The sequence below is a fragment of the Suillus paluster genome (assembly GCF_016628075.1).
Source record: "Suillus paluster strain FC165 chromosome Unknown EDB91scaffold_89, whole genome shotgun sequence".
Taxonomy (NCBI): Eukaryota; Fungi; Basidiomycota; class Agaricomycetes; order Boletales; family Suillaceae; genus Suillus; species Suillus paluster.
The window spans coordinates 99,187-125,732 of record NW_024537649.1 but is presented as its reverse complement, the minus strand read 5'-3'; the positions used below and the strand labels follow the sequence as shown (position 1 = coordinate 125,732).

At 49.1% G+C, this 26,546-nt stretch overlaps 10 protein-coding genes across 10 annotated transcripts; 6 read left to right on the top strand and 4 right to left on the bottom strand.

The window, feature by feature from the left end:
* Positions 1-26: 26 nt before the first annotated feature.
* EDB91DRAFT_868273 (uncharacterized protein) lies at positions 27-926 on the bottom strand. Its single transcript, XM_041328657.1, has 3 exons — positions 672-926; positions 399-617; positions 27-350 (listed from the first exon to the last, which is right to left on the bottom strand). The coding sequence occupies exons 1-3, from the start codon at positions 829-831 to the stop codon at positions 67-69; spliced, it is 663 nt and encodes a 220-aa protein (XP_041172046.1). The 5' UTR covers positions 832-926; the 3' UTR covers positions 27-66.
* On the top strand, positions 896-1,654 carry EDB91DRAFT_1162861 (mitotic-spindle organizing gamma-tubulin ring associated-domain-containing protein). Its single transcript, XM_041319880.1, has 4 exons — positions 896-959; positions 1,015-1,077; positions 1,135-1,238; positions 1,297-1,654. Exons 2-4 carry the CDS (start codon positions 1,026-1,028, stop codon positions 1,360-1,362), a joined length of 222 nt encoding a protein of 73 aa, XP_041172045.1. The 5' UTR covers positions 896-959; positions 1,015-1,025; the 3' UTR covers positions 1,363-1,654.
* Positions 1,655-1,665: 11 nt separating this feature from the next.
* On the top strand, positions 1,666-4,862 carry EDB91DRAFT_868247 (uncharacterized protein). The gene is made up of 3 exons (XM_041328656.1): positions 1,666-2,460; positions 2,521-4,592; positions 4,648-4,862. Exons 1-2 carry the CDS (start codon positions 1,806-1,808, stop codon positions 4,575-4,577), a joined length of 2,712 nt encoding a protein of 903 aa, XP_041172044.1. The 5' UTR covers positions 1,666-1,805; the 3' UTR covers positions 4,578-4,592; positions 4,648-4,862.
* Positions 4,863-6,027: 1,165 nt separating this feature from the next.
* Positions 6,028-11,840, top strand: EDB91DRAFT_1314484 (glycoside hydrolase family 13 protein; the record flags this gene model as incomplete). Its single annotated transcript, XM_041325150.1, has 14 exons — positions 6,028-6,153; positions 6,208-6,353; positions 6,405-6,997; positions 7,049-7,637; positions 7,686-8,197; positions 8,252-8,658; positions 8,709-8,805; positions 8,861-9,401; positions 9,450-9,917; positions 9,974-10,488; positions 10,546-10,632; positions 10,681-11,003; positions 11,062-11,142; positions 11,202-11,840. Coding segments are annotated over 14 exons (4,689 nt in total), but the record flags the coding sequence as incomplete, so codon positions are not given.
* On the top strand, positions 11,531-15,274 carry EDB91DRAFT_1162843 (topoisomerase II-associated protein PAT1). The gene is made up of 10 exons (XM_041319879.1): positions 11,531-11,835; positions 11,895-12,038; positions 12,093-13,096; positions 13,147-13,459; positions 13,509-13,711; positions 13,763-13,914; positions 13,963-14,034; positions 14,086-14,422; positions 14,475-14,587; positions 14,640-15,274. Exons 1-10 carry the CDS (start codon positions 11,643-11,645, stop codon positions 14,980-14,982), a joined length of 2,874 nt encoding a protein of 957 aa, XP_041172042.1. The 5' UTR covers positions 11,531-11,642; the 3' UTR covers positions 14,983-15,274.
* A 37-nt stretch (positions 15,275-15,311) lies between these two features.
* On the bottom strand, positions 15,312-17,774 carry EDB91DRAFT_1228589 (uncharacterized protein; the record flags this gene model as incomplete). The annotated part of the gene is made up of 3 exons (XM_041321026.1): positions 16,450-17,774; positions 16,050-16,401; positions 15,312-15,948 (listed from the first exon to the last, which is right to left on the bottom strand). The coding sequence occupies exons 1-3, from the start codon at positions 17,726-17,728 to the stop codon at positions 15,312-15,314; spliced, it is 2,268 nt and encodes a 755-aa protein (XP_041172041.1). The 5' UTR covers positions 17,729-17,774.
* A 74-nt stretch (positions 17,775-17,848) lies between these two features.
* Positions 17,849-19,509, top strand: EDB91DRAFT_867985 (uncharacterized protein). The gene is made up of 5 exons (XM_041328654.1): positions 17,849-17,974; positions 18,023-18,286; positions 18,360-18,552; positions 18,607-18,665; positions 18,744-19,509. Exons 1-5 carry the CDS (start codon positions 17,923-17,925, stop codon positions 19,409-19,411), a joined length of 1,236 nt encoding a protein of 411 aa, XP_041172040.1. The 5' UTR covers positions 17,849-17,922; the 3' UTR covers positions 19,412-19,509.
* A 1-nt stretch (position 19,510) lies between these two features.
* On the bottom strand, positions 19,511-20,301 carry EDB91DRAFT_867939 (ribosomal protein L37ae). Its single transcript, XM_041328653.1, has 6 exons — positions 20,220-20,301; positions 20,122-20,166; positions 20,025-20,060; positions 19,927-19,974; positions 19,765-19,874; positions 19,511-19,713 (listed from the first exon to the last, which is right to left on the bottom strand). Exons 1-6 carry the CDS (start codon positions 20,220-20,222, stop codon positions 19,677-19,679), a joined length of 279 nt encoding a protein of 92 aa, XP_041172039.1. The 5' UTR covers positions 20,223-20,301; the 3' UTR covers positions 19,511-19,676.
* A 911-nt stretch (positions 20,302-21,212) lies between these two features.
* Positions 21,213-21,957, bottom strand: EDB91DRAFT_1239438 (transmembrane protein 6/97; the record flags this gene model as incomplete). The annotated part of the gene is made up of 4 exons (XM_041321855.1): positions 21,213-21,490; positions 21,543-21,592; positions 21,647-21,837; positions 21,895-21,957. The coding sequence occupies 4 exons, from the start codon at positions 21,955-21,957 to the stop codon at positions 21,213-21,215; spliced, it is 582 nt and encodes a 193-aa protein (XP_041172038.1).
* Positions 21,958-22,081: 124 nt separating this feature from the next.
* EDB91DRAFT_1162827 (WD40-repeat-containing domain protein) lies at positions 22,082-24,387 on the top strand. Its single transcript, XM_041319878.1, has 8 exons — positions 22,082-22,217; positions 22,264-22,437; positions 22,493-22,576; positions 22,629-22,865; positions 22,919-23,308; positions 23,356-23,572; positions 23,631-23,688; positions 23,740-24,387. The coding sequence occupies exons 1-8, from the start codon at positions 22,129-22,131 to the stop codon at positions 24,042-24,044; spliced, it is 1,554 nt and encodes a 517-aa protein (XP_041172037.1). The 5' UTR covers positions 22,082-22,128; the 3' UTR covers positions 24,045-24,387.
* Positions 24,388-26,546: the final 2,159 nt, after the last annotated feature.

Below are 26,546 nucleotides of genomic sequence, written 5' to 3'. Positions count from 1 at the left end.
CTGTAGGATATATAAAATGATTTGTGGTAGATACTGCCAACATTGGTATTTAAGCTTGCGCCTTGGCTACGAGAGGGGACCGTCCATCATTATCATCGTACTTGCAAACCGCGATGGTGGTTCAGTGAGGAGTGTATCATCACGATCAGTGACCATGGCTTCATCGTTCGCTTGCGAGGGGACTGATTCTTTTAGGGAATGGTGTTCCCCTGATTTTGATACGACTGCAGACGTAGAATCTACGCTGTTGATTCGGATGAAGCGCAGGAGTTGGATGTAAGCAACTTCCTTCTGATCCCATTTGCGGAAGAGCTCAACAGTAACCTCGTGTGTAAGATCAGGTACATCTGCTCAAGTACAATCAGACAACAGCGAGGCAGCATGATACTCGATCTTACCCATCCCTGTGCGATATTGTTCTGATTCACGGAGGTTTATCTCCTCCAGCTTAAGCTCTTTTGTACTTTTCGGTCGACCCTTGCGGCGAGCAGCTCTCTCCTGCTCGAGCTCATCGTCGTAGCGTGTTAACCACACATTACGAACGATAGCATGTAGCTCTTCGAGGGAGAGCGTGCCTTCTGGGGGTATAGCATGGTAGAAAAATCCGTATACATCAGCTGAGGCTAATTCATGAGAAGATGCATCACATCAATAAAACATGAGGTACGCACCCTGCGCAGATTGTTTCTTAGTTCGCTTGGATGCTGCTTCCGCGAGTTTTGCTTTTCGCAGCTGCACCCGGCTCAGCTGACTGGCCTTGCGCGAGTCTGGGTGAAAAAATTTTTCTTTCTTTGGCCTCGAGGTGCTTTTGGGTACTTTTGAGGGTGCCATGGAGGAGGCACTGCTAGTGGCAGCAGGACCAAGATAATTCTGTATTTCCTTTTCGGGAATGCTATGGACTTGGGAGTGCTCTCCCAACGTTCAACTTCCAAGTCGAACTTCTAGGAACCTCGAGGCTCGTAGGTCAAGATTTCTCATCGGTCATAGCGGCGTGACTAATTACTCTTGAAACAGGTGTTGACCTCATGTCGTCTAAAGAGGCAGATAGAATCAACGCTGCTCAGCAGACCCTTGATAGTACGTTATCCAGGTTGCACATCCTTGGTATTGCGACCTCATGAACGCGGTCCACAGCCCTATATGAGATCTCGCAGCTGCTTAACACGCAACTTGATAAGGAGACGCTTGCAACATGCGTGGGCATGATCGAGAGTGGCGTCAACCCAGAGGCCCTGGCAGTATGTTGACATTCCGAGTCATCTTGTGGTAATTTAAGGCTGACAATTAACTATGCAGGCTGTTATTCAGGAGCTGCGTCGTGAAGCTGCTGCTGCACAGAACACACAGCCTGACGTACGATGAACTGATATTTAGCGCGTGTTATGCAAAAGTTCCCATACTTGACGGCCGTCGGGTCCGGCTGTGGATTTGGCCCATCAGGATTCAGGGTCTTTTTTATCGCGGTCGAGTTGTGCCACATAAGTACTACTGAGCTCGCCCTTCGAGGAGACACTGGGCTTGATATGTAACGACTAGCATATGGTTTGTTCTGAATTGTAGCTATTAGTTAGACTTGAGCACGTTTGAGCCAGTTTGAACTCAGTTGATGCCGCGGCTGCCGCGCCGGTTCGGTTGATCAAGAAACGCTTGCAAGGATAGTTAGCCTGCAGCGTTAATTTTATACCACCGCAAGGCAACCTCTCACTTAGCCTTCATCGACCTCCCCGACGTTCAAGCCCTGTTCACGACGACCGCACGATATTACTGACGCTCCTTTTCCCCATTGAAGCCCGCTTCTCCCAGGCATGCAGCCTTCACAGTTGGAGATACAGCGCGAGGTCGAGGCTTTACGAGACATCAGGCGGCGCTCTACCGCACAAGGCGGACCAGGTGCTCTAATTCTTGACCCTGATCTTCCAAACCCATCGTCTCCAACATCGCCAACGTCCAGCTACTGGGCTGCCACTGTGCCTCAGCAGCTACCTGATGGTGACTCCAGCAGCGGCTCTCACGAAGACAGCTCTAGCTCAGAAGACCGCAGCACGGGCTTAGATGATCCTTTCCATCTTTTCTGGGTGCCAGCTCGTCTCCATCCCGAAATCGATCCTGGTCAATTTAGCGCTTTTCTCAAAGAACATTCCCGTACTCCACCCCCAGATGGCGCCGCTGGTCCTGTTCGGTCAAGCTCTTTGAGTGTCCCTTCCACAGGTTTAGGACGCAAGCGTTCAATGCTCAGCAGACAGTACAAACCATCAGAAAATGACCAGGTCGAGGATGAAGATGAGAAGATTGTCCCTTCGCGTCCCAATCGCACACCCCTCACAAATACCGCGCCACAGCTTACCATCAGCGACCTACAAAGACTAGAAGTACTGGCAGAAGAGGCCTCAAAGAGTGATGATCCTACAAAACTTAGGAATGTGATCAGGCGAAGTTTAAGCCTTAATGTATCTCCTTCAGGTCAGTATGCAGAATAACTTCCGGTCATCCTTAGCATCCGCTCAAGGCCCTTGTCTGTAGCCATGGACAAAATGGACAATATCCCTGACATGCCAGATGAGGCCGATGCACCCATCATTGTTCCTCCTCCCGGCCTAATCCTTCGTCGAGCTGCACGCACCAAGATCCGCAAAACCACCTTACCTGGTGATGGCGGGGGTCATCGATTTGGGTCTGGACGCAGGCCTCGTGCTGCAACACAGGCCGAACCTCGTACCTCCAGTGAACTGTCCTCCAGTGATCATGTTTCGTCAAATGATCACGGCGATGCCACAGAAACAGGTAGACGACCACGTGCGCTTTCTAACGAAAGCATGACAAGTGACGGGCATACTTCGCAAACTGACGTGCTGATAGATGAAACACTCATTCTCGAAGCATACCTCTGTGATGCACCTGATGCCGAAGCCTCTTCGAACTCATCGCTAAAGCCAAACCCCCCGATGTTGTCATTCTCGCTAGCACATGACGAGCAACCACCCACCCAAATCGAACCTAAAGTGGATGTGTCCACTCCTGAGCTGGTCTTGCATCATCCTCAACCCCAGAGACTTACTTTGAGCCCTCCTCCAGAGGAGTCGTCTCGAACGCCATCCCCAGATACCTCCACTTTAGCACCATCCACCGAAGGTATAGCGGCATCCGGCGCCCCGCAGAAGGTACCGAGCCCCGTGCTGAAGAAGGAGAAGGACCGAAAGGGGTTGTTCAAATGGGCCAGTGACAAAGGTGGAAGGAAGAACGGCAAGGATAGGGAACGCGAGAAGGAAGTGCAGCGAGTGGAAAAGGAGGGCGGGTTCTTCGGGTCCTTGTTCAGCAGCAAAAAGAAGGCCGATGAGCAGGCTTCTCAGCCAAATCAATACGGGTCTGGGCGAGAAGCTGCTACTGCCTTACTTGGCCAGTCAAAATCATCAAAACAGTATGTTCCGTCACCATCGCCGCAACTGCCCGGCGGGCAGGGCACGTATGCTCGATATCCTATCCACGTGGAACGCGCGATCTATAGACTAAGTCATATCAAGCTGGCGAACCCCCGAAGGCCGTTATATGAGCAAGTTCTCATCAGCAATTTGATGTTTTGGTATCTAGGTGTCATCAACAAGACGCAGAACCCTGCGGCGACTCCTCCTGTGGCGCAAAATCAACCAGCGGCTACCACTCCGGTCGCGTCTATTTCTGACAATGATCAGGTAGAGAGGGAGAATGAACGTCGAGAAGCGGAAGAGAGGCAGAGAGTTGAGAATGAGCGGCTTGAGAGGGAGAGGGAGATTGAGCGCGAAAGAGAACTTCAAATTCAACAGCAACAACAGCAACAGCAGCTGCAGCAACCACAGAAAAAGGAGTCACCAAGGAGAGGCGCTCTTACAAAGCCTCCCAGCGGATCGCAAGGTGCTCGACGGGTCGCCGAAATGCCAATCAAGGGTCCTCAGTACGAGATGCAGCATCGGGAAATGGAGCAGCAATACAATGGCTCCAGCTACGGGTATAGCTCACCATCTCCGCAGCCAAGGATGCCGCGACAGTCAAATCCACCTGTGAATGCGCCTCAGATTGTCCAGCCTCAATCGACAAGTTACATGTACCCTGGATACACGGGGCCTGGGGCGGTAGATCAACAACAGTTTCCACCTGTCGCTATGCAGTCTACTGAGTCGTGGGCTTCGTCATCCACTTCGGGAGCTCCACCCCTGCCGCGCACGCGATTAACCCCTTCACCCCCTCCCAATCATGCTCCAAGTACTGCTGCTAGTCCCCAGCAAGCTCCTGCCCGCCGGTCGCGGTCTCCACCAGCGCAAAATCATAACAGATACTCTGCAAATGTGTCACCCGCCGCTACCAATCGTGTCCAAGCAACACGGACCACAACACGCTCATTATCTGCGACTGCGATCGCGGGTTCTTCTCCTCCGCCCCTCCCCACCGATGGGAAGGCCAGGAAGGCGACCAGCGCGCATGCCGTTATGCCAACGACACCCAACAGAAGACCAAGAGCACACGCAGAACCTGTTCCGCCCCGCACAGAACGGGGCGAGGAGGAGGACGTTCCCTTAGCAGTGTGGCAGCAGCAACGGCGAAAATGATCCTACCTGGTTAATGTGAGTGCAGGTCTCTTTGTTCGATACGCGCTCTTTCACTGACGGTATTGATAAGTTTTACCAAATTCGCGCTTTCTTCCTCCACTTGCTAAATTGCTTTTACGTCTCCAACCCTGACATTGGTCTCAGCACCATCTAAGACCCGTTGCGTCCAGGTTATTCTTGGGATAAGTCATTCATCCATCGGACCATTTTACCATACAGTACTACTGCTTTTTATTCCCCCAGCATTACGTTGTATTTGCGTCGTTCAGCAGAAGCACCGCGGCATCTTCCTGCTTATACGTTCGTTGTATTCACAGTGGACTCGTAATCAAGGATCTATAGAATTCGGACGTCAGTGGATTCTTTCTGACACCCGCCCGCTTGGCGCAAGGAAGCCATTCAATTTCTTACGTGTCAGTCGGCAGCGTTGTTTCCTCCAGCAGATTTCATTTCACCAAATACGTTTTTTCGGCGTCCTCTCACATGGTGTCTTGTGAGACGGGAAGATCAGACATATGCTGCTCTGGGATTTGTACCTGGGGTTCGTGGCTAGGGGATTCTCTCCCCCATCCCTGCTTGAGATCTACACTAAGGAATGCCTCCTTGTAATCGTTGAGATGTCACATTCCTGCACGAAACGAATATCGACCGGACATGGAATTCAAGGCATGAGCTGGGAGCGGAGTCACAAGTTCTTTCAACTCGACGTCGATTGCAAAGGCAGTCACATCACTCCTCGATGACAATTCTTCGGGGCCAGTGGAAGCAAATCCTTATGACAGTAATAGAAACATTATCAGATGCGCCTGGATTGCAACCCCTTGGGTCATCGTCCAACGCAAAATTGGGGCTGTTTGATATATTTAGACCTCATTATCGTACAGGATGAGTCTATGCACGGGCCGCGCCCATTCGGACCGGGAATTGAAAAAGAGTACTTATTGTCCATTCTGTTGCTTCCAGAAGGTTCATGCGATTCAAATCACCGTGGAGTCGATGGAGTGGTCAACGTTGGGGTGATTGTTCGAGACGTACGCTACGAGGATACCTCAGAATAATCTTCTGGGGCGCTTCATGCCCCAGAAGATTATTCTAAGTACACCTACATAATAATTTCAGTTACCATCAACCTGTTGCAATCGCAGAGTTTGTGCAACAGGGGGACGTCCTATTTTGGCACAAGATAACAATCCCACAGAACGGTCTCGAGTCTTGACGTCACTCTCACCACTTGCCATGAAAACACCTTATAAGTAGAAGGTTTATCAACCTCCGCTCACCTTTCATTTCTTCCGTACTCTCTACCAGCTCCATTGTTATGACGAAGGCAGCGGAGGAACTCGATAGAGTGACACTGAAACAATCCATCTCCCTTCCTCTGCTAAAGCAGACAAATTCAAGCGCATACAATGCATCTCACGCGCTGCAAGCGCTCGGTGATGATCCAATTACGCCAAAGACACCAGCAGATGAAGGAAAGGAGTATTTTCTCAGCGAGCGGCGTGCAAATGAGCGGCCCATACGCGTTTACGAGCTGAGATTGGATCCCGATGGTGGGCCTAACAAAGATCGATCTGTGAGTACAACTGGTGTCACTTTGATCTGCCGCAGTCAAGTTGAAAGCCCGTAGTATATCCGCCTTCCGCCAGCATATGTTCCATATATTTTACGTGTCTCTCTTGACGCAGGCACGCCAGCTTCAAAGAATGGCGTGTTCAAGACCAATTTTCCTTTGGATGGCGGTATATTCGAACGGAACAAGTTTGTTGAGCGCGAGTGAGTCTTATTTACTTCTTCAAAGATATGCTGAATTTAGACATTCTATAGGCTTCCTAGTAACTTCTCGAAGCCCATTCAAGTGGACTTGCCCATTTCTCATGCAGGAGCATTCGTGTATTGGGTCGAGTATGATGGTGACGTTCCTGGAGAACGTACCAAAGGGAGAGAAGGTTACTTTAATATAGATCCGATCTTGCGCACCAAAGCGCGATCCCCAATTCTTTCGTCAGATCTGAAGCCACTGACTCCTGAGCAAGGCGGCGCAGTTCTTTCGCCAGAGACGGTATACTTACCTCTTGATGGCCTGGCTATGCTTACTGTCGTTTCCAAATGGATGGGCCCAATTTTCAAATGGCGAGAACACTTTGCTGAGGCAGGTGATCGTGGCTATACCATGTTGCATTGGACACCGCTACAAGAACGGGGCTCAAGTGACAGCCCATACTCTATCAAGGACCAGAAACACTATGACCCCTCGATCTTTATGGGCAGTATTGAACCGGGTACTCCAGATGCCAGTGCTCAGGTCAAGAAGATTTTGCGTATTGCGAAAGAGGAATACGGTCTACTCAACTTGACCGATGTCGTGTTAAATCACACTGCTAGCGACAGCCCATGGCTCGTAGATCACCCAGAGGCTGGTGAGTAACAAAGGAAAAAGGTACTGGAATCGAAAACTGACATTTTGCCAGGGTACAGTCCAGCGAACACACCTCATCTGACTCCCGCTTTGGAACTCGATACCGCGATCCTGGAATTTTCTTCGTCTCTTGCATTAAAGGGCCTTCCTACACGAATTCGGTCTGAAACAGATATTGACTTGCTCATGAGTAGCCTGGCCGAATTCATCGAGGCCCGGAACATGTGGCAGTACTATGTCCTAGACGTTCAGCGGGAGAAAGAAGTGGTGAATGACGCGATAAAGAACGGAAACATCATACCATGGACTGGCCCAGATGTAGCTGGAAAACCGGTTGTGGCATTGGCCGAAATTGTCAAGACCTCATCCATTGTTTCAGGTCTCAATGAGCTGGGCTCGCGCTATGGCGCTCGTTCAGACGGCGAGATGGCAGCGGGACTCATCAATGCAGCGTTCGTAAACATAGGAAATGATGTCGATACCCTGGTGGAAGCTTGGGGTCGCGTGATCGACGCGATCAATGTTCCCCTGTACGAGGAGTGGGAACAGGACACAAAAATTGCCTTAGATCACATCAAGAATCGCCTCAAGTACATTCGGCTGGAGGAGAACGGGCCAAAACTGGGTGATATTTCAGCAAGGTCAGCTACTGAAACCCTATCTCGATACTCTGCTCATTTAGGGAGTAGCTGTCCTCTCGTGGAGCCTTATTTCACTCGTTTGACACCACTCGGTCCGTTTGACCAGGCCCAATACAGTGTCGCGAATAACGGCTGGATATGGAATGCGGACCCACTTCAGAATTTCGCTCTTCCTCCATCAAAAGCTTACCTCCGGCGTGAGGTCATTGTATGGGGCGATTGTGTGAAGCTTCGATATGGGTCGGGACCGGACGATAACCCATGGCTTTGGGGACATATGACGTCCTACGTGAGGATGCTCGCAGCAACATTTGATGGTTTTCGTATCGATAATTGCCACTCGACACCGTCGCATGTCGGTGCTGCAATGCTCGATGTGGCTCGTGTCGTCAATCCGGATCTTTACGTCTGCGCCGAGCTCTTCACGGGCAGCGAGGAGATGGATCTATTGTTCGTGCAGAGGTTGGGTATCAATAGTCTGGTTAGGGAAGCAGGTAACGCCTGGGATCCGAAGGAGTTCTCGAGGGTCATGTATCGATTTGGGCTTGGGAAGCCGCTTGGTAAGTCGCAAAGGTGGTTCTAGAGTGTAGCGAGTGCTAATGTTCTCATCTTAGGATCTATGGATGGCGCATGCTTGACAACCATGGAAGAACTCGATCCTCCGTTCGGGAGGGGTCCAACGCGTCCGTGCATCGTTAGCCCTTTGAACGGCTCTGTGCCTCATGCACTCATGTATGATCTCACGCATGACAACGAGTCTTATCTCGACAAGCGTTCTGCTGAGCATGCACTATCCGTCGCTGGCATTGTGACGTTTGGTTACTGTGCTGTTGCCTCAGTGAAAGGTTTTGACGATCTGTATCCGAAACTACTGAATCTTGTCGAAGACAAGCGGCAATATGAGCTAACGTGGCTTGGCGAAAACTCGGGCATTGCAAGGGCAAAGAGACTGCTGAATGGCTTGCATCGTGAAATGGTTCTTGGCGGGTTTGAGGAGGGCCATTACTGGCAGGAGGGCGATGTAAGTATATGATCTAGGTTCGTCTTTGTGCAGATGCTGAAGACAACAAGTATATTCTCGTTCAGCGCATGCATCCGACATCCCAGAAGGGTTATCTGCTCATTGCCCACACTGCATTCTCAAAGGGCTCCAAGGACCGCGGCATCGGTATGTCCTGTCGCATAATATACACGTCTCACCCTCACTTGTTCCCGATCAACAGTGAACACTATCGAGTTGTTGCGTACCAGAGCTCGATTCATATATGGCGCCTCGACCGAGTTTTCATCGTATGAAACACCCTATGATTCCGACACGATCCGAGGGCTCCCCGCGAAGCTGGTTGAAATGCCCAATGTTGTTGTCCCGCAGATATCGCATGTTGCTGTGCCGTTCTGCAGGATCACAGTTCCAGACTACTTCCCGCCCGGAAGTATTCTCATCTTTGAGGTCGAGGTTCAGAACCTAGACGAGGAGCTGGACTCCTTCTGCGCCTCAGATGCAGACAAGGCCTTTGGTGACCTTGACCTCGTTGATTTGAACGTGGTATTATATCGCGCAGATGGTGAAGAAATGGATGCAACGAGTGGCGATATCGGCGTCTATGATGTTCCAGCCCTTGGCAAGTTGACGTATTGTGGGCTGGAGGGATGGATGCATCCTCTTCGGCACATCATGAAGTCCAACGATCTTGGACATCCACTTTGCGAGAATCTCAGGCAAGGTCTTTGGGCACTCGACTATATCTATTCAAGACTGCAAAAGTAGGTGTTTTTTTTTTGCCTCTGGCCTGGCTGATTACTTGTCGCCAGGCAAATAATTCAATTTCCGAAACTTGTGTTGCCCGCACAGTGGTTTAAAGAGCGCACAGAACGCATCAAAGCCTCCGTTCCTGCTTATTTGCGTCCAAAGTACTTTGCTATCGTGATATCAACTGCATACAAAGCCGCTCGCCGTGCAGCGATCGAACAATGCTCTGCGTTCGTGTTTACAGGGCATGATTTCACACAGAATCTCGCTATGTGCGCCATTCAGATGCACGGAAGGGTACAATCCGCATCCCTTGATCCGGTCAAATCTACCCCATCATTGGCAGCAGGACTGCCGCATTTCACCACAGGGTGGGCACGTTGTTGGGGCCGCGACGTCTTCATCTCTTTAAGAGGGCTGTTTTTGACTACGGGCAATTTCGAGGGCGCGAGAAAACATATCCTCGCTTTTGCGTCGACTTTGAAGCATGGACTAATCCCCAATTTGTTGGACTCCGTCAGGAAACCACGGTACGAATCAGGAGATGATTCTGCGAAATGATTTTCATTATTTGAAACCTTGTCAGGTACAATTCGAGGGATTCACCATGGTGGATGTTACAGAGTATTCAAGATTATGTGGCCAGTGCACCTGATGGTCTGTCGATCCTATCTGAGTCGGTGAAGCGTAGATTCCCTGAAGATGATACATGGGTTGCATGGGATGATCCACGCGCGTACGCGTACACGAGCACTCTTGCAGATATCATCCAAGAAATACTCCAGCGTCACGCGAGTGGGATCGCATTTCGCGAGCATAACGCTGGCCCCAACCTTGACATGCAGATGAACGATAAGGGGTTCAACATAGATATCGCAGTTGACTGGGAAACGGGATTTATTTTCGGCGGGAATCAGCACAATTGCGGGACTTGGATGGATAAGATGGGCGAATCTGCGAAGGCGGGCACGAAGGGGGTTCCTGGGACACCGAGAGATGGCGCGCCGGTCGAAATCACCGGTTTACTGAAAAGTACGCTGCGCTGGCTCGACATGCTGTCGAGTACTGGAAGCTTCCCATTCAAGGGTGTGGAGGCGAAAAGTAAGGCTTCTTTACTGACTCACTATTTGGTCCACTCAATCGAATGATCCTTCGAAGTTAATAGGCAGGAGATTTTCATTACCTACAAGGACTGGGGCGATCTCATACAGCAGTCCTTCGAAAGATGCTACTATGTTCCCCTGAGTAAGCTGGATACTTTCATCATTACACGTCGTTCTTATTCTCAAACAGATACCGACGAGGACTCGCTCTATGATGTAAATTCCGCTATCATCAATAGAAGGGGCATCTACAAGGACGTGTATGGTTCTGGCTCAGGTCGAGAATGGTCCGACTACCAGTTCAGACCAAATTTCCCGATCGCTATGACTGTAGCGCCCGAATTGTTCGATGCTCAGCATGCTATTCACGCACTCCGCCTCGCTGACCAGGTTCTGCGGAGTCCACTTGGAATGAAAACCTTAGACCCCAGTGACATGCAATATCGGCCTCAATATGACAACTCCAATGACACTACGGATCCTTCCGTTGCAAAGGGACTGAACTACCATAATGTAAGCTGTATGATTATTGTGCCATATTACGTGTCTGAGCGGCGTGCATGCTCTGAAGGGACCTGAGTGGGGTTGGCCGCTTGGCTATTTCCTCCGCGCTTACCTCTACTTCGACACACGATTTGGTGCAGGCAAAGGGGTCAGTACAGACTGTCATGGACAATCACAATGCATGAAGCTTACTGGCGCTGGTTGCAGGACCCAACTCCGACCCTTCACTATCTTCATAAAATTCTGCTCGCCCCTAGGCATCATATCCAGACCGATCCGTGGGCTGGCCTCCCTGAGCTGACAAATAAGAATGGGCAATACTGCGCCGACTCATGTAATACCCAAGCCTGGAGCGCCAGCACGTTGTTAGACTTTTTGGAAGAAGTTCATGAAATGGGGTCATCTAAGTGACCACGAGAATACGTTTGTGACAAATGTAGGAAATATTAGTAGTTGAAAAGAAGGGTCCATCAAACTTTACATCGTCACATTTGAGAAGCATTGAGAAGCACACGAATTTACGTTGAGATGAGGTAGGGATGATCGATGAGGGGGTCTGGTGTATGGTCATGTTTGTTGCGGGGAGATGGGCTTGTAAGTCCTTGATTCCAACTTTCACAATCAGACTCATCAGCTCTTCTCTTTCTTATGTCTTTCTTTGGATTCGAAACAAGCAATCTAGAACGAGAAAAGAAGAAATTCTTGGAAGGAGGCCTCCGGGAAACCGAGGACCTTGCGGTCTACACCTGGGGTGAAGAGAGCTATGACGGGCTAGGAGATGCGCTCCTTGAGGGCGGTGATGAGCTGAACGACGAGACCTTTGGCGGGACAGGTGCTGTCGGTGAGATTTAATGATAATTGTCTAGGGCTATAAGAGTGACAATGTCTACTTGCAACCAGGCAAAGACTTCGATTTTACGACTCAGACTCTCCCTACGCCCATCGGAGGCAAACTCGGCAGGTCAACTCCTACTGCAGAGCTTCTCAGAGAGTGGACACCTGTAATTGAACGAACAGAACCTGAGCCAAAGTCCCGTGATCGAGGTATGCGTTCGGATACTCTCAATCTCTTCCGGTTCTTATCATTTTTCGTCACAGGCCTTTCTCCAGCTCCTAAATCCCTTGAGTCAATATGGGACGACAAGTCACCATTCTCCATGCTTGCCCGTCCTGCAGATCATCAGCGCATGACCTCCGGTTTGAAGCCTCCGTTCCCGACCTCGAGGTCCCCGGCGCTCAATGCATATGCGGAGCATCGGCCCCTCAGTCAACAGCAGCCCATCTCCCACGGTATCTCCCAAATGGGCGTTCGCACTGTACAGGAGATTGAGGCTGAAATGCGGGCCGCCCAGCAGAAGCGCAAGCAGCAAGAAGAGATGCTCCTGCAGGTTCAGATGCAACAAGAATTTCAGAGAGAGGAAGAACTTCGCAGGAAAGAAGACTTACGCAGGCAAGAACTTGAAAAGCAAGACCTTCAGAGGCTTCAACAGGAACACTTATTTGCAGACCGCATGCGAGCTTTGGCACAAGAACAGCAGCTTCGCTTGCAACAGCAAGCCCGAATGTCCACTCCGCGAGTTCCCCATCTCCCTCCTGTGCCATCCCCTCGCTTCAATCAGCAGCACCAGCACCAGCAGCAAATTATACTCCTCCAACAAGAGCAGGAGCGTCAGCAGCAAGAGCGATTGAAAGAACTCCAAGAGCGCCTCCGTATGGAGGAACTCGAACGGCAGCTTCGCGCGCAGCAATTATCACAGTTACAACAGCCGCAGAATTTGCTCGGGCGTAGGCAGTCTCCTTACGCAGACGCACAACGTCGCACGCATTCTCCTTACGCTGACGCACAGCGTCGCGCGCATTCTCCTGCTATCGATTCTCAGTATGCACTGCTTAATCAGCAAAACGCCCAGTATCTGCCCCAGAGCATCCAGCTGCAACAGAGACTTTTGTCAGAGATGGCACAAGTTGAATTCTTGCGAGATATGCAGGGCATCAGCCAGGCTGAGCAGGAAGCGTTGCGAGCTGAGGCCATGCGTAAGATCATGGAAACTGAGCGGATGGAGGAGAGGCGCCGTCGCAAGGCTGCCAAGATCGCACACATGGTAATGCCTTTAATCCCGCCTTCACTGCTCATGCTAATGATGATTGACAGTCTCGCTACAATGATCTGATGACTCAATCTGATAAGGATTTCATTACTCGTATCCAAGTTTCGCAGCTCGTTACACAGGATCCCTACGCCGAAGACTTTTACGCTCAGGTTTATGGTGCTGTTCTTCGCTCACGAATGGGACTCCAGTCGCAGGATGAGCGCGTGATCAAGTTTGGCTCCAGTGGCGGTGTCGGTCTCGGACTAGCACAGAAGGGCAGTGGCAGAAGGCAGAGTGCGATGCAAAAGATGGAAGCGCAGGTCGAACGGATCGTCAACAATGCACGGCTTAGGGAGAAGGAAAAGGGATTGCACTGTACGTCCAGGAACTGTATTTCCATCTCTGGTACTCATCGCTGCAACAGCTTTGCACAGCCTCCAGGGCGCTCTTGGTAAAACGTCTGGTCGTAGCTACAAGGCTGCGCCGCGACAGCTTCTGCAGGTTGATGCCTCTTCAGCAACTCCTACCATGTCTGGTACCCACCCTCACATTTCAAAAGAAGATGGAAATGGTGCCGCGCAAGAGGCTGCCAAACTCGGTCGCGAGGCGCTCGGACAAGCTGCTGGAGTGCGTGTTGATGCCCTCTTTTTAGGTTGACCATTTACGTGTTGTATCTAGAGTGACGGCGTGGTACGCAAGGACCCACTCACCCAACGGCAAACACTTGTTGTGTTGGAAGGGCTCTATGATCTCGTCCTGAATATCGAGCAACTCAGACGGGATCAGCCTATAGAGGAAGACGAGGAGGATGAGGAGGCTTTTGTTGCATGGTATTCTATTATATCTCGTTTCATGAAACGGCACTGACAATTCTCCAGGTCAACGACATACAATGATCTTGTCGAGCAACTATGGACGAATTTGAAGGTCATGGTGCCTCTTGAAACGAGGTGGGTTACAATGTATTTGACACCCGTTTCGTTATTGATGTATAATCTCAGCGATCCCCATCCGTTTGTCTCTCTACTTACTCCAGTCAAAGGAAAAAGGCTTCTGCCACGACTCAGCCGCCACATTGCGCCGCCTAGGATGCTCACCCTTCTTACGCTTTTGGTCGCCTGCTTCTCTCAGCTCGACGTTGTCAAGCATGCCCCTCTTCTCGACACACTAGAGGAAACTCCGGAGCGTCAGGATGTCGAGCGACAGACGCAAGCTTTCTTGGGAAGTGTTCTGCAGAGTATCTTGCCTGTGGTTGCAAAGGCTGAACTGAGGCTCATTACTGGGTTGCTTGGGTTACTCTTGGACCGTACCAACATTGTCGTCTCTGCTCAGACTCGGGTACGAGCATTTTATCTCATCATGCACGGAGTTACTTATTCATGGTACTCAGCCTGGAATCGCCATGTTAACGTTGTTCTTGAGCCGAGTTGAGATAGTCAAACAGGGCATGAGCAGTGCACAAGATTCCTCAGAAATACCAACACCCGCGGAAGCTCAACAGTGGTATGCAATTTTCGCTCAAACACTGATCTACCTGACATGCGATCGTTCGCAGGCAAACGATGTTCGATCATCTATTCCAGCTTTTGATGCCCCATTTCGTGCTCTTATTTCCATCGACTCGTCTTGTTGCCCAACCACTTCCCGTAGCGGCTCCCCTCCCACCTACAGATATACTTGACCAGCCCGTCTGGCAATTCCTCGCCGCACTTGCACTCCACGCCTCATCCGATCAACAATCTATCCTCGTCACGAGTCTGCGCGAAAAAGTATTGGACATCGTGACAAGCGTCAGCAAGGGCTGGGTAGCAGATGAGGAGGAGCGACAGACCAAGCTGGCTAACGTCAACCTCTTCCTCCATGCGCTTGGGCTGGACAGTTCGCAGATATCAGTGTGATTCTGGTTATGGTTCCGGCATTATCATGTATCACTATATCATTCCTCGCGTCGTTAAAAGGATAAAATTACTCATGGCTTGTGGCTCGTGCAAGCTAAATGGGCTGCTCGTTTGCTTAATTACCTGAGATTGATTCGATTTCACGTTATGTTCTTGCCATAGTTTATGTTACTGAAACTGAAACGTTGCTTTGAGACTGCATAGCTACATCTATCGTTTTTACAGGACAGTGATCTGGATAGACAACAACAAAAATATTGGTGCGAGTGGCCTCGCCATCCTGTGATAAAATGCTCCACGTTCAAGTGAAATCCTGAAGACACGTCAGCTCACGAGCATCGTGAGTCAGAGAGGTGGTAGTGCTGCAGTCCAGTGAGCTCCGTCCGACGTTTGGTGCCTCGTTCCAATAGGTCTGATGCCGAAGACAGCCTTCCCATGAGATCTAGAACAGGCAAGGAAGACAAGGAGGGGAGTTTCTTCTTCGGCAAGTCAAGCAGGCCGGGGGAAGAGAGCCCCGACGCATTCGGCAACGACATCAAGGGAAGCATGAACAACGCTTTCTTGCGGAGGTATTCGTCCTCCGGCTGGTCTTTGACATGCGAGCCGACCTCGAGGTGATTGGTGGACAACGAGGTGAAGTTGGCGTAGTTGGGATAGAGCATGACGTAGCCACGGAGATAGACGAGCTCGATGAAGTATTTCTTCCATGACTTGACCCACTTGTTGGAGCGGATGTCGGGGACCACGTTTTCGTGGATTTTCATGGAATACTCGGATAGGCGGATAGAGAGGTAGTCGTGGAACTCGCGCCAGTGTTCTGGGAAGTAGACTGCGCCCCAGCTGCAGGGTATCTGGGATAGGTAGGGTGTATCAGGGTTCGGAATGTCATTGGTGGTGAAGAGCGCCATAGCGTCGAAGAATCTCCGGCCTTCTGGTCTGAGCTCGATCATTTTCTGCTGGTAAAGGCTGATGGCCAAATACGGACGGCGAGATGTTTTCGGGTCCACCATGCCTCAAGAAATTTATTGATCATCGAAAACTTTACTGGAGATTCGTGGTGAACTTACCGATACCTCAAGACAGTCATCTTGATCCACGCAAAGAACAAGGGAGACACCTCGATGTCATCTTCAAGTAGCAAGCCATAAGAGTAGTTTGAATTTGGGTACCATGACTCGACGACAGCAGGGAGGAGACCGCCATGTATGACCCTGTGATGGACAAAGACGTCGCCATGCCGCCATTCGAAGTCTTGTATTACTCTCAAAGTTTCGAGGTCGGCAGTTTGTTCCAGGTTGATACGCAGTCCGACTCTTTTTCCAAAGTACCGAGCACTGGTAAGGGACGTCAGCAACCGTTGTAAGGAGTGAGGCCTATGATCGGTTATGACGCTAATGGTAATTTCGGGTACGTTCCAGTCTGCTCTCAGTTAGATAATGACATTTAAGAATGACATCCGTGACTGACTGCGGAGTTCACGAAGTGTGAGCGAGCCGATCCAGTCGGAGTACGGTAGGTCAGTTCGAGGTAATCGAATTAGCGTGGTTTCACGGAAGGACTCGTGCAGAAGAACCATTGTGAGTGTGACGGACAAGAAATCTTGAACGTCCAAAGCGAAGACAACGTCGGGCAAAATATCCAGAAATTCTAGCCAATGGTTGAAGGTTGGGGTGGTATGAGAAAGCGTCGAACAATGGAGAGTGCAGTCCTCGGAAGAACAATACATGGCATCGCTCGACGAGGCCTGGTATAGTAATACCGATAGAGTATGACCAACGGAGTGGAGTCTGCAGGCGACAGGCATGAAAGCATGGAGGTCTTCTAAATGAGGAAAAACCAGAACGAAATGTCCCGAAGCTGATGCTGAGTGAGAGGGCCGTTTTTGCGTACGATCGTCTGATCTAATTCCTTTCGGGCTGCGCTCTATCTGAGTCCTTTCGAGGGATAAAGGGTGAGGATTTTGTTCGTAGTAGTTGAGGTCGTTGATGTTGGAAGGAAGAACTAATCCTCCTATCATCTCGAGATGGGTCTTCGCAACGTGGACGCCAAAATATAGCCAAGGATCAGAATTGGCAAGATGCGGGAAAGTGCGTGGGAAAAGATGGGTTGGTGACACGAAAGGTGGGACGAGATAGTCGGCAGACTCGAAATCGCGAGTGGCAGGTATACAGCTAGCATTGGCAGGAAATCGGAGGAAACCATTAGGTCCAACTGGTAGGGAGATTGATAGTGGATTGAGTAGATAAACTCGCTGCCCACTGCTGAGGCCTTTCAAGCCACACTCATCGAGAAGAAGAATCCATTCCGTTCTAACTCGAGACGCAGAACTTAAAAGTGTGCTGTTGTGGGACGAAGAGCTCGTATAGGGTAGCAGTGAAAGGTTGGGGTGGTCAACAGTCCCACTGTATGATAGGATCTTCTTGAGTACCCGTCGCGCATCTGAAAGGGTGTTCTGTGGGCAGATCAAAATGACTTCTCGAATATTGTCGGAAGGAACAAGAAACGGAGACAATAAAACGTCGAGACCTTCAAGATGATGGGGAAGAATTGGGAGTACCACTGTCAGAGAGTGGCTTTCGATGGGTGGTGTACCCGAGAAATTTGAAACGAGCGATAGCGTGCGCGGAACGTTGTCGACATTGTCCATTCCTTCTGAATTTCCAGGTGCTGAAAGCGTATCGGGTCCACGGGGCATCCACAGCCACAAGGTCGCAGCGAACAAGCCCAATAAAAACAATGACCGCATCCGTGGCAGCGGCACCTTGCAAGTCTGTTGATTATTATATCGAGTCATTGTGGTCCTTGGTCAGACCTATATAAGTATAATCTAGTGGAGGATTAGCGTCAAGGTTCAAATTGGGTTAACGTGTTGTTTGTCATCGAATCATCATTTTGGTGCTGACCAACTCTTTCTGAGACTGTTCTTCTTCGACATCCATCATGGCTTCGACATCGGACGCAGCACTCAAGGAAGAAATCGCTCGACTAACAGGTCTTTTTATTTTGTTCTTCTAGTCTTTAATTCTAACAAGTCATTTAGGCGCAATTAACCAACACAAAACGACCCAGCAATCGGTTGGATCTTTCCCAGGACCCAGGACCTACCCGAGGAGCAACGCATATATCAATCCAAAGTATACACCGCCAGCATCTTATAGGCCATCAGAATACCAGAAACCAGCAACCAAGTACATCCGCCCCCCCACAAGACCATCACATCCACCTCAGGCTTCGTCTACCCGTGACGTTGTTATCGATGGCGTGACTTTCGAATCATCAACACGATCTCTCGTGCGCAAAGATTGTGAGTTTTTTCCTATCTCATTTCGGTTGTGGGGTAGTCCCATTTTTTGTAACCACCAGCCGTTTGATTACAGTACCCAAGCCTCCATCTGTCCCGCCTAAGGCTCCCCTTCGACCGATTCCACAACAAGTAGATTTCTCCAGGACCACTGCAGGGCACCTTATCCCAACTGGCCGTGCGTACAAGTCCAAGGTTTCATCCCGGGGTCGTCAGCGTCGGCCAAGAAACCGGAACATGACACTCGATAACACTCGAGCTCCTCACCAGTCCGTCTACCGATCAAGTTTTTACTACATATTCAACCTGATGACACCTCCTAGACGTAGGAACAAGCGCATGAAATATCTTGAAAAACCCTGCCCCCGCTTCACAACTACAGGTGCGTGGTCAGCATCCTTTTTTTACAGTGTCCTCGCTAAATTCACATGGCATTCGTCCAACACTCGTGCTACAACAGGTGCTTGCAGCCGCGGTCTAACTTGCATGTACCAGCACGACCCCAACAAGATTGCCATCTGTTGGAACTTCTTGCACGGCAACTGCTCTAGCACTGTTGAAACCTGTAGCCTCTCACACGACCCGACACCTGAACGGACGCCTCTCTGCGTGCATTTTGCCAACAACGGACGATGCACTCGAGAAAACTGTCCCTTCCCCCACGTTCGTGTGGGTCAGCGACACGGCGTGTGTCGGGATTTCGCAGTACTTGGTTACTGTGCCAAGGGCCTCGACTGCGACATGCAACATGTCAGAGAGTGCCCAGACTTTGCTGAGAAGGGAATCTGTTCGACAAAGGGATGCAAGCTTCCTCACGTCATACGCGCCAACCGCAACCGCAAGCCTCCAGTCCCAACAAGCCCTTTGGCTCCGGATATTGCTGCTGCTACTTCTTCCACTGTCACTCCTGGTTCTGATACTAGCTCTGACAATGTTTTGAGTTCACAGTATGTCCCGGTCAAGGACGCCCAGCTCGGGGATGAGTATATTTCTCTTATGTTCAATGAAAGCGAAGAAGAAAGCGATGATGATGATGATGATGACGAAGGAGAGGATGACAGTGGTGAGGAAGAGGGCTTAAGCCCCAACAATGAAGTAGATGGCTCAGACGACGGTCCATTAACATGATTTTAGAATCATCTTCTGTTGATGTACATTATCAGTTTCGGCACATGTATACAATTTTTTTGATTTTTCAATACGAACGTCGTGCGATCTCCTCATAGACCATTCGCTGCTTTGCAAGATTGATGAATCCTCGATATTCAACGATCCTGTACTTTTTGACCACGTCAGGCGCATAGAGCGTGTATCATGAAGCTCATAGTCATTGGGTCGAGATATATGTAACAAAGTGTGGAAAAGCATGGCAAGAGAACCCATGAGATTTTATCTATGCCTCCGTTATCTCCCGCAGACGACGAACGGTGCTAGGAAGATGATTAGACTCGACTCCAATAATGCGAATGGGAATGACTCACCTCCGTACGGTAGCAGCGGCGGTCGTCGATACTGTCCATGCACCGCCAGCGATCGTCTTTTTGCAAGCGCTGCAATGCCAGATACCAACGGCGGTACGTTTCACGGAGTCCTGTGATGAAATGAGGATGGCTGCGCAATGCGCCCATAAGATCTACACTAACCTTGCCGCAGAAGGTGCAAGTGTACCGAGCGTGTTGGGTGATTTCCATCTGAAGATCCAAGGTCAATAGATGGCATGGACCTCGGGCAAGGATCGCACCTTTTTCACCTGCTTACGCAGGGAAGCACCATAACGCTACAATAAACGCGACTAAGAAAGCCTGTCCTGCTGCAACAGGATAAGATGGTATACGCACAGTGCCGTACTTTCCGGTGACACCAACTTTGCGTGTGCGTTTGGTCTGGAGAGCAGGTTCTGGTTAGTATGAAAATATGGTTCGGAGATAACACCCACCATCTTGAGGAGTAGGGGTCTTGAGGAGGGGGAGTGCTAGACGGGACTGCCAATATCTTTGGGTACGAGCGGTGGTGGATTGTGGGAAATTCTTAGATAAACTGTATAGGCAATAAGCCACAACTCGATTGGCACCTTGTTGGCTCAATGTGTGTTCCTTCCGATACTCAAATTTCAAACGTCACCACCACAAAATCAAATTTGACTTGATAGAGCACGGGATTTTCTATACCCGTCTGTCAAGAAACACCTCTTGATGATCATGGGTGCGCAACACACCAACCACTGTAAAGTTTTGAAAAGATTAAACCTGAGTAACGCCCAAACATTTACTACATATCCTTTGCTTCGTGACCACGCGCGGAAGAATAAATTCGATGGTTGTCTCTTTTGTATTTCTTGTACAGCACCTGTATGTGGTTTTGTCATGAAGTGAAAGCGGCCAACGTTCAAAGGAGGACTTGTGGATTCGACGAACATCACGTGAATGTGACACGATGTGACGCTGCATGCATAAGCGATGCCGAACCTATGCCGAGGTACAGTAAGGACAAGTAGAGGTGTAACGACTTTGGTACAAGAGAATGTATACGAGTATTAAATGAGTTGCAACAATAGTGGAAGCTATGTATATGGACATGACATCTGCAATGTGAAACAGTGAACCTACATGCCAGTGAGTTTTTGTAGCTTCGGAAGTTTAGTTACTCACATTTTCATCATTTTCTGAGGAGTCTGAGCTTCTTCTTTGTCGCTTTGATGCCCACCATGCTTTGATGCCTGCACCACGATGCTTTCGCGAGCGCGGCTGTTCTACCATGGATTCAAGGACCATGGATCGCCGCGGTAAACCTGTCCGTCTGACTCATATTGTATCTGCATCTGCACTTATTCTGGATTCATGCTCAACAGTGGAACGAAGCCAGTGATATTTGGAAAGAAAATGCACGGTTAAAAAGGTCCTTCCAGTTTGAAAGGAAACCTTGGGCCGCATCACGATGACTTCTTGTCATCAGCGGCGTCTATCCCTATCGTGATCAGTTTCGAAAGGCGAAAAGCCATATCAACGGTCATAATGAAGGGTATTACGAAGAATGGAATGTAGCTCGATAACAGCAGGACGCGTTGGAAGGTTGTTACAGAGACTACTTTGTCAACTATGGTCTGCGCACTGGTTGTAGGCGTCGTCAGTAAGACAGACAGACATGGTAGCGTCGTGGTGGTGGTAGATGCGGCATAGATGAGGAGAAGTACATAGATTGACCGCGAATCTAATTGCCCGTTAACTTCACGTTTCGAGCAGATAAAACTGCGATGTCTCACCTCGCCAAAGGCCGCGTGCTCCGAGCACGAATACGGGAAGTTGAAAGAGACTGGGCGGATGCAGTTTAGGACGGAGAACAATATTCAGTCAGAAAAACTCGTACGCTTCTAGTGCAAGAAAGGTTTTGAACCAAATGAAATGCTTGCTATCTCCCAACAAGCCCAAGACGCTTCCAATCAACGGGTCATTCGACATCTGCACATAGAATTGTGGGAGAGCGCGTATGAAATGTGGTGTTAATGCAGGAGGGTACAGGGCTTGCAGGTCAATGAGCAGTGTTGCGGGTATATGGACCTAGTTTCGTCAAGTTTGTAAGATACTAACTGAAGCCTAAATTTGTCAATGACGCACCACGAAAAAGGCGAAGTAGACTAGGTCCAAGGGACGAGAAGTAATCGGAATCGTGGTACTCATGATTGACACCGACGACGCCTTTAGTTGCGGTTTCGAGCAGAGTCTACAAGTAGTTGAAAAAATCATTCGACTGATGCCTATTAAGTATGATGATGACGGTCGGGCCGTCGGCACTCGGATGCTTCTACATGCCAAGTTAGATCTAGACCGATAATCTTCGACGTTCGATATATGTCTCGATACCCTTACACCCGTTTATTTTCGCAGTTGGAGCACTCCGTCGTCATCGCAGGACCTCATATACAAGTCCTTGACACCAGGTAGCAGGTTTTCCTTGTTTACATTCTTTCACTCACTACTGTTCAGCACGGGCGATATTCTGCATTCAACCGCGAAATGTGAGGAAGATCAAATCGTCCTCACATCAGGACCCATCCGTTGTGCCGCATTGAGTAGTTGCGGAAAATATCTCGCAACTTCAGGAGATGATAAAAAACTAAAGACCTGGGAAGTTGATGGTTTAAAACTCCTCAGCTCAAGGTATGTACATGTACCTCTAACGGTCCAACCTGTTGCTGTTCTGAAGGCAGCATAGAGAGATGCCGAAGAAGCCAACATGTATCAATTTTGCGCATAGCAACGACATACTCGTTGCAGACAAGTTCGGCGACATATTCCGGTAGGAATGTTCGACCTCAGACACTGTTCTGCAGTGACTTGTCATGCCCTAGTTATCGGCTGCACCCAAACTCAGACGAATCGTCCAGTGGGTATACGCGCGACGCATTGGCATCTCATGAAAACCCCTCTGGCGGGGAACTCATTCTTGGTCACGCTTCCCTCCTGACTACATTTCAGCTGACCGCTGACGAGCAGTACATCGTGACTGCCGATAGGGATGAACACATCAGAGTCAGCTGGTACCCACAAGGATACACGATCGAGAGCTATTGCCTCGGTCATCAAAAGTGCGGCTCATTGCTCTTTCGGAGCTCAGGAACGCTAATACAACGTGCTTCAGATATGTTTCTGCAATCCACATTCCTTCATTTTCTCCCGGGACGCTCATCTCTGGTGGTGGCGATTCCGTGTTAAAACTTTGGGATTGGATGAGCGGGAAACTACTACGTAACATTGATGTATTTTCTGCTGTTCAGCCCTTCATTGTGGTGAAGCCGCCTAAAAAGAAGAGGGAGTGGAAGGATGAAGACGAAGATGTGGAGCCTACCGGAAGAAAAAGAGGACGAAGAAAAGGCAAAAAGAAACTCAAAGGAACACCAAGTGTTGACGACAGGGACGCAGAAGAAAGTCAAGACAAAGCGTCGACAGAGGAAAGCGAACTCGTGTTTGTGGTGCACAAGGTGGCATCTGTTGCCTCACTTGGGCAAAGAATCGTGTTCAGCGTAGTCGGGTAAGTGTTTCATGTCGCATGTTCTGTCAGCTAATGATGTCTGATAGGGCCACTGCTCTCTTCTGGCTTTTAATGGACGACGGCCCCGACCCTTGTATACGGCACGAGCCATTCTATAAACCTGTCATTGACTTCACCCTGGGGGATGATGGGTCTGTTTGTGTTTTACTTGATGCTGATTGGTCCTCACAAGGAAGCCGGAGTGGTAAGGGAAAAGGAGGTGACTCAAATTTGGTCGAAGTACGACGGTGGACATCAGATAATGTCACTTACTTTCTCTCTTACCTCGCCGATCAGCCACTCACGGTGCTATTCTCAACAGTTCACTACAACCCATCCTGCGCCCTTGGCCTCGGCACTTAACTCCTGCACCCTGCCCGGTAAATCTTTGTATCTTTTCAACTTCAGATTCAATATGACGAGAATCCTAGCTACTCAAGTGGATCTCAAGACTCTGGACTTGTACTCAGATCTCTTGGCACTTCCCAAGAATGTCGAAGCAGAAGCTGAGGACAGGACCGAGGACCTGTCTGAGATGGCTGTCGATGATACCGCAACTGCAGATGGTAGATCAGACGATAAGGACATTACCAAGAGAGGATTAGGAAGATTGAAGCATAAGCAAGCTCTGCGGCGTTTGCAGGAGGGAGGTCACGGAGAAAGTCTGGATTTCGAGCCACTGGCAAGCCCTGGAGTAGGAGACACCCTTGTGCCCGGTGATGTAGGCACGGCATAAACCCGAACCTTCGGGCTGGTCATGCACGTTTGCTACCATTTGTACCGACATCCCAGTAAACATGGGATTTACAATTGCGCTTTCGGGTTCGTCGGTAGGAGCAAATATGTAACCGCTGCGCTTGGGCGCACGTTCAGTATACCATCCGTTTGTTTGTGTTGTCCTTATTTGCGTTGACTTGCTCGATATGTGCTTATTAGCCTAAGCTCGTTGTGCCTTCGGCACAGGAAGCAAGCAGAGCGCTCTGCTGGGGGGCACCTTCGGTGCCTTGCCTCACTGTGTCTTCAACACAGGTTGACTACTTATTATTTAGTTGTGTGAAATCAATAATTTTTTACATCTTACATTTAAAAAATATTATATACTTTTGTTTTAGTTGTGGGATGTTGCACAAACAGTGAGACTGAAGTTTACCTGGGACACTGGCTTGCCATCCTGTGGCCTCGTGCTTCGGCCAGGGGGATGCAAGCCAGTGTCCCAGGTAAACTTCAGTCTCACTGTTTGTGTCTTGCTATTGACTCATGCCTTTCCCCCCAATTCTCCCATCTCCCATCTCCTATTTCCTATTTCCTGTTTCCTGTTTCCTGTTTCCTGTTTCCTGTTTCCTGTTTCCTGTTTCCTGTTTCCTGTTTCCTGTTTCCTGTTTCCTGTTTCCTGTTTCCTGTTTCCTGTTTCCTGTTTCCTGTTTCCTGTTTCCTGTTTCCTGTGTCCTGTTTCCTATTTCCTGTTTCCCCATTCTTGTTTCCCATGTCCTGTTTCCTATTTCCTGTTTCCCCATTCTTGTTTCCCATGTCCTGTTTCCTGTTATGACCAGCGTCCCTTAACCTAACTAGTAGGTGTCTGGAGTATGGATCACACCACAGGACTCGTCTGAAGAAGGATAAAGCGAGGATAGTATTGAGAGGGAACATCTAGGCCCTACGATAACGTAGAAATGAGGAGGTTAAGTCTAAGGAGTACTACTGACTACGACCTAAACTATATACTACTCTCTAAGCGGAGATATCTGAGTCTGAAAGGTTGTGATATAACTATATACGGTCATAACATTGCACCTAGGGTATAGGGCGTCTTATCAACCAATCAACTACAAGAAGGAAAGGGTAGAGGGTTCATAGGGGTTAAGGGTATCGGTAATTAAGCAGGGTTCTCAGGGACTGCTTCTATTCAGGGTAGACGGAGATGAAGAAGGGTGTGAGAGAGTTCTGTGACTAGAAGTCTCGAGCGGTAATTAAGGATCTCGATAAGAGATAGGATCTGGAGATGTATCGGGTACGATCGGATCTAAGGGTTCTCCAGGGTCTTCGGTAATGAGCATGCTTCTCTATGAGCGGTGCTTCTGTGATAGGGGTTCAGGGTTTAGCTGTGACTGTGCAACAGGTTCTAATGTAAGGGGTTCGGTGAATGACAGAGGTAACTCTTAACATGTCATGTGTGGGAAGTGAAGGTCTGCGATGTGAAGGGATGATGACTCTTCGAGAGATAGCTCGTAAAGGACTCTCGGTTATGGTTCGATCATAGAGGCGTGTAGATGCTTATGATGTAACCCGTTGCCTAATCGTAGGACTTCTAAGGATGTGATGAGTTCGTATGTCTAGGGTTACGGATATAGATGGATGACGTCGATGTAGTATAGATGTGATGTAAAGATAGTGATTGTTAATCAGTTATCCATCTTATCTTATCAGGGATCTATCTAATCTAATCTTATCGGATAAGGTGACTTAGGGTTTGATAATTGAAATTTAGATGCAGTTGGTAACATTCATGACATTTCCTCATCAGTAAACTACAATTTTCTCCACAGAAAGTATGAAAATTGTGTTTTTGTGACAGCCACATCAGTAAACCCCAAATTTCTCCACAGACATCAACATTTTTGACAGTTTCCCACAGTAACCCACAGCAGGACAGAGCTCACAGTAAATTTCTCCACAGACACCAACATTTTTGACAGTTTCCCACAGTAACCCACAGCAGGACAGAGCTCACAGTAAATTTCTCCCAAAGCATCAACATTTTTTGATAGTTCCCCACAGTAACCCACAGAAGGACAGAGCTCACAGGATGTACAGCTGCTCACAGTGTTTGTCAGTAAAATGCTAGTAGTCATGATACCTTGAGTGCTAGTAGTTCAGGCTGTACTTAGAAAATATTGAAATTTGAAGTCACAATTTGAAGCATATCTGCCAAGTCAAATGTCAAGACAAAACAAAATTTCATGTCCATTATATTTACTACTACTAGGTACTAGTACTGCTAAATACAAGGTTTCTATTTGATACAACTCAAAAGAAGGTACTCGTCATTAGTCCAACTGGATGGTTACCTGATGGCAGGATGTGAATGAGTCTATGATACGAAGGTGTTAGTTGGTAATACTGTGTACATGATAGGCTTACTTACCATGAAAACTGTGTGGTGCTGGGTGGTGAGAAAGACCGTGTTTCTTGAATGTGATGCGCATATGACCCAGTCCTACATCTGCCTTGTCAAGCTTCT

Excerpts from the sequence above, each read along its gene's own strand:
- EDB91DRAFT_868273 (XM_041328657.1), bottom strand. The coding sequence starts at position 831 with ATGGCACCCTCAAAAGTACCCAAAAGCACCTCGAGGCCAAAGAAAGAA. Across the intron at positions 618-671 it reads TAAGAAACAATCTGCGCAGG|CTGATGTATACGGATTTTTC; the intron begins GTGCGTACCTCA and ends AATTAGCCTCAG. Across the intron at positions 351-398 it reads ACAATATCGCACAGGGATGG|CAGATGTACCTGATCTTACA; the intron begins GTAAGATCGAGT and ends ATTGTACTTGAG.
- EDB91DRAFT_1162861 (XM_041319880.1), top strand. The coding sequence starts at position 1,026 with ATGTCGTCTAAAGAGGCAGATAGAATCAACGCTGCTCAGCAGACCCTT. Across the intron at positions 1,078-1,134 it reads TGCTCAGCAGACCCTTGATA|CCCTATATGAGATCTCGCAG; the intron begins GTACGTTATCCA and ends CGCGGTCCACAG. Across the intron at positions 1,239-1,296 it reads TCAACCCAGAGGCCCTGGCA|GCTGTTATTCAGGAGCTGCG; the intron begins GTATGTTGACAT and ends TTAACTATGCAG.
- EDB91DRAFT_868247 (XM_041328656.1), top strand. The coding sequence starts at position 1,806 with ATGCAGCCTTCACAGTTGGAGATACAGCGCGAGGTCGAGGCTTTACGA. Across the intron at positions 2,461-2,520 it reads CCTTAATGTATCTCCTTCAG|CCATGGACAAAATGGACAAT; the intron begins GTCAGTATGCAG and ends CCTTGTCTGTAG.
- EDB91DRAFT_1162843 (XM_041319879.1), top strand. The coding sequence starts at position 11,643 with ATGTCTTTCTTTGGATTCGAAACAAGCAATCTAGAACGAGAAAAGAAG. Across the intron at positions 12,039-12,092 it reads GCCAAAGTCCCGTGATCGAG|GCCTTTCTCCAGCTCCTAAA; the intron begins GTATGCGTTCGG and ends TTTTCGTCACAG. Across the intron at positions 14,035-14,085 it reads ATGGTGCCTCTTGAAACGAG|CGATCCCCATCCGTTTGTCT; the intron begins GTGGGTTACAAT and ends GTATAATCTCAG.
- EDB91DRAFT_867985 (XM_041328654.1), top strand. The coding sequence starts at position 17,923 with ATGGCTTCGACATCGGACGCAGCACTCAAGGAAGAAATCGCTCGACTA. Across the intron at positions 17,975-18,022 it reads AGAAATCGCTCGACTAACAG|GCGCAATTAACCAACACAAA; the intron begins GTCTTTTTATTT and ends CAAGTCATTTAG. Across the intron at positions 18,287-18,359 it reads ATCTCTCGTGCGCAAAGATT|TACCCAAGCCTCCATCTGTC; the intron begins GTGAGTTTTTTC and ends GTTTGATTACAG.
- EDB91DRAFT_867939 (XM_041328653.1), bottom strand. Across the intron at positions 19,875-19,926 it reads CTTGCACCTTCTGCGGCAAG|GACTCCGTGAAACGTACCGC; the intron begins GTTAGTGTAGAT and ends ATTTCATCACAG. Across the intron at positions 19,714-19,764 it reads GCCGCTGCTACCGTACGGAG|CACCGTTCGTCGTCTGCGGG; the intron begins GTGAGTCATTCC and ends TCATCTTCCTAG.
- EDB91DRAFT_1162827 (XM_041319878.1), top strand. The coding sequence starts at position 22,129 with ATGTCTCGATACCCTTACACCCGTTTATTTTCGCAGTTGGAGCACTCC. Across the intron at positions 22,438-22,492 it reads TTAAAACTCCTCAGCTCAAG|AGAGATGCCGAAGAAGCCAA; the intron begins GTATGTACATGT and ends AAGGCAGCATAG. Across the intron at positions 23,689-23,739 it reads TAACTCCTGCACCCTGCCCG|CTACTCAAGTGGATCTCAAG; the intron begins GTAAATCTTTGT and ends CGAGAATCCTAG.